Genomic DNA, 3,915 nt, shown 5'->3' on the forward strand with positions numbered 1-3,915 from the left:
ATTGAAAAACAATGTGGGGGAACACAGTCAGCACTCAGGAGGATATTGGAGAGTTCTTGGTTAATCACTATGAGGATAAATTCAAAAAATCCAAGCATGCGATTGACTGGAGTCTAATTCAAAATATGCCACAGGTAATTTCATGAGAAGACAATGAAAAGATATCTTCCATCCTATCTGCACAAGAAGTGATGGCAGCGGTTTTTCACCTTAAAGCTGACAACTCCCCAGGCCCAGATGGATTTACAGGTTTTTTCTTTCAACAATGCTGGGACATTGTGGAATATGATTTAGTCAGAGCTATAAGATACTTCTTCATCAAATCTCGTTTGCCTATGGGAGTTAACTCGAACTTCATTGTGTTAATCCTGAAATAAAAGAATGCCAATCAAGTTAACAAATTCAAGCCTATCTGTTTTTCTAATTTTGTGTTCAAGATCATCACCAAGATTCTTGCCACAAGATTGAACCCAATTGCATAAAGGATCATTAGCAAGGAGCAATACGGTTTCATCCCAAATAGAAACTCTCAGCAAGCCATTGGGTTAGCTTCCGAGTTAATCAATGAGCTCCAAACACCTCGGCATGGGGGAAGTTTAGCAATCAAGATCGACATTTCTCAAGCTTTTGATACAATGGATTGGGAATTTCTATGGGCAGTCCTTCGGCATGTGGGATTCTGTGAAGTATGGATTCAATGGCTAATAGGAGCTTTTTCTAGCAACTCAATGTCTATACTACTCAATGGGGGACCGAAAGGTCATTTTTCTGCAGAGAGAGGGCTGAAACAGGGTGATCCACTCTCTCCAATGTTGTTTGCGCTAGCAGAGAACTGTTTAAGCAGAAACATCAGCAAGCTTGTCCAAGAGAAGAAGATTCTACATATGGTGGTTAATGGTAAATACTGTAGTCCATCACATCTAATGTTTGCAGATGATATTTTCTTGTTTAGTAATGCTAACATGAGATGCACTAGACATATTGTCAAGATTCTTAACAGATATCAAGACTCGTTTGGACAAATCATTAACAAAGACAAGTGCAAGATTTTTCTCAGCCCAATGACAACCAGAAGGAAAAATCTTATACAGGAGACTTTGAATATCAAGGAAGGAACCCTGCCTGAAAAATACCTAGGGGTACCTCTAGTCATGGGGAGAGTTACGAAAGTAGCACTTGCTCCGTTGGTGGATAAGATCAGAAGAAAAGCTTCAGGATGGGCCAAAAAATTACTATCTTTCCAAGGAAGAGTAGTTCTTGCAAGACATGTTCTAAACAGCATCCCAGTACACAATATGGCTATATACAAGTGGCCGAAATTAGTGATAAAGGAATGTGAAGCTATAATCAGAAATTTCATTTGGAGCGGAAACCCGATGGAAAGGAAATCTATCACTGTATCATAGGAGAAAGCATGCAAGCCTACAGAGGAAGGAGGACTGGGGCTAAGGAGACTTCAAGATATAAATCTCTCAATGCTTATGAAACAAGCGTGGAGCCTACTAACAGAGGATTGTGATTGGGCGTCCTTCATGAAAGGTAAATATACCAATCAAATAGGGGGATGGTCAAATTACAAAACATCCACTGTTTGGAATGGTATCAAATGGGCTCTAAGTGAGATGAAAGATCTACATGGATGGACGGTGGGCAATGGCACCTATATCAATCTCTAGAGAGAGAATTGGATGTTGAAGAAACCGCTTTGCGACTTCTTTCAGGAAGAGAGAAAGGATATTGTTAAGTTTCAGTCAAAGCTCAATGATTGTATTCAGGGTGATAACTGGCATTTTTCTGAAAATATGACTCAAATGTTGCAGCAAATGGGTATTGAACTGGGCACTCTTCCGCAGCCAAATAGCTCAAGAGATGATACTAGGGTATGGCTAGCCTTTTCTACTGGGAACTTCACAGTTTCGGAAGCTCATGAAGCCATCAGAAAAAAATCAGCCAAACCATCATGGTGTAAATATATATGGAGCTCAAAAATTCTGCCGAAAACACAAGGGATAGCATGGAAGTTGGCACACGGAGCAACACGAACAGATGATCAACTTCAAAGGAGGAAAACGCAGCTGGCTTCCAGATGTTGCATCTGTCTCAATCATCAAGAAACTCTGGAGCATATTCTCTTTCATTGTCCTTTGGCCAAAAGAGTATGGACCTATGCTCGAGACATTTTCAACACTCACAAGAACCCAAAATCATTTCAGGACGTGCAGTAGCAAGGGAAACACTACAACTCCCTCATACTTGATATGTGGAAAGCTTGTTCTATAACTACGATGGTGAGTCTTTGGAAGAACAAAAACAGAGCACTTTACGACAATAAAGCCTCAAGCTTATCGCAAATTTGCTTTTTAGCAAGACGAGCAATCATTCGAGCTCACCATAGATCTACAGGGCATATAGAGAACTCGGTTCATGACTTAAAGATTCTTAGAGTCTTCAATCTTCAACACAAGCTGAGAAGAGCACCGAAAATCATTGAATGTTTCTGGACTCTTCCTCCACCTGGAATCCTAAAGATTAATACCAATGGGTGCTCGATAGGGAATCCTGGGAGATCAAGTTGGGGAATGGTTATGCAAAACTATAAGAGGGAATTCTTAGGTGCAGGGGTAGGAGGACTGGGCGTCACAACTAGTTACATGGCTGAAACAGTTGCTATTGTGGAAGCTGTAAAAAAGGCGCTGGACCTTGGATGGAAATATATATGGGTGGAAAGTGATTCAAAATCTGTAGTCCAAGCTTTTCAGGAGAATAAAATACATTGGAGAGCCCGAGAAAGGTGGCAAACTATGAAGGAGCAGGCAACATGGATCAATGTCACAGCCACTTGGAGAGAGACTAACCTTGGAGCTGATAGTTGCTCTAAACATGGGGGAAACTTGGTTCAAGGTGAAACAAAATGGTGGGACAGTAGACCTCTTTTCATGAAAAATCTAGAGAATCACTACACCACTTATTTTCGATTTGTCTACTAGATCATTGATGTTTTAGGAAAGGTACACATATGATGTAACCTTCTCTAAGCAATTCTTAATATGTAACCTTCACTTTTGTAATATTTATTCTTTATTAATCAATTATCTTTTAGCAAAAAAAAAAAAAGATCAGAATTAAAGAGTGGTTCGAAATTTTGCTCCGACACGATTTTTAGGACTCAAGCCATTTTAAGTAGGAGTTAATGAAATCGGGGTTTTTAGTTGGAATGAGGGTTGAAAATGGAGCTTACTATAACAATTTGGAGAGGTAGTGTTTGTAGGTGGGTAGGTGATCGCACGGTGGAAGAGGGCGGATGCGCGCCTGGTTAATGCGGCTAGGGTTTGGGAAATTTGGGAAGATGAGAGTCTGTCGGGCGGTCGCGTGGCTATAAAAGGATTTGATGGCATGTGCATCTTTAGTTGTTTCGAAATATTAGCACAAGCCCAAATGAAATAAGGTAATTCTGATCATATCTTTGGTACTTTGACAACTTCAACTGCCAATCCAATCTTCGTTACTTGTCTGATCTTGATCCGTGAGGTACCAAAACGATCACCATCGAAAATGTTACGCAATGATATATGGTATGCTCATATCTAACAATGGACGAAAAATAGATAAGGGAAATAATGAAAAAGAGCTGAAGGGAAAAATAAACAAAGAAAAGAAGGAAAAATTTTAATTAATTTTTTTGGGTTATGAATATGTTTGAACTGAAATTTTAAAAAGGTGGGTCCTTTTAAGTCAGATTTCCAAGACTTTTGAAGTTTTTGAAAACTTGAGTCAATCCCAACCAGATGGTTAGATTACTCTCTTCAGCTGTGCTTGGTGAGTAGGTGGCTGGCACATGAAAACCTTGAAAAGTAAAATTTCAATATGAGGTTGAAGACTGAGACAAGTTGGTGCTTGACAGTTCGAGCAACAGCC

At 39.8% G+C, this 3,915-nt stretch overlaps 1 protein-coding gene across 1 annotated transcript; it reads left to right on the top strand.

Annotated features, from left to right (window-relative positions):
• The first annotated feature begins 1,688 nt into the window (after positions 1 to 1,688).
• Positions 1,689 to 2,225, top strand: LOC147493281 (uncharacterized). The gene has a single exon (XM_086567805.1). It carries the CDS (start codon positions 1,689 to 1,691, stop codon positions 2,223 to 2,225), a length of 537 nt encoding a protein of 178 aa, XP_086423931.1.
• The last annotated feature ends 1,690 nt before the right edge of the window (positions 2,226 to 3,915 follow it).

The sequence above is a fragment of the Coptis chinensis genome, chromosome 6 (assembly GCF_015680905.1).
Source record: "Coptis chinensis isolate HL-2020 chromosome 6, ASM1568090v1, whole genome shotgun sequence".
In the NCBI taxonomy this organism is placed as follows: domain Eukaryota; kingdom Viridiplantae; phylum Streptophyta; class Magnoliopsida; order Ranunculales; family Ranunculaceae; genus Coptis; species Coptis chinensis.

Coding starts and splice junctions, on each gene's coding strand:
- LOC147493281 (XM_086567805.1), top strand. CDS start 1,689: ATGTTGAAGAAACCGCTTTGCGACTTCTTTCAGGAAGAGAGAAAGGAT.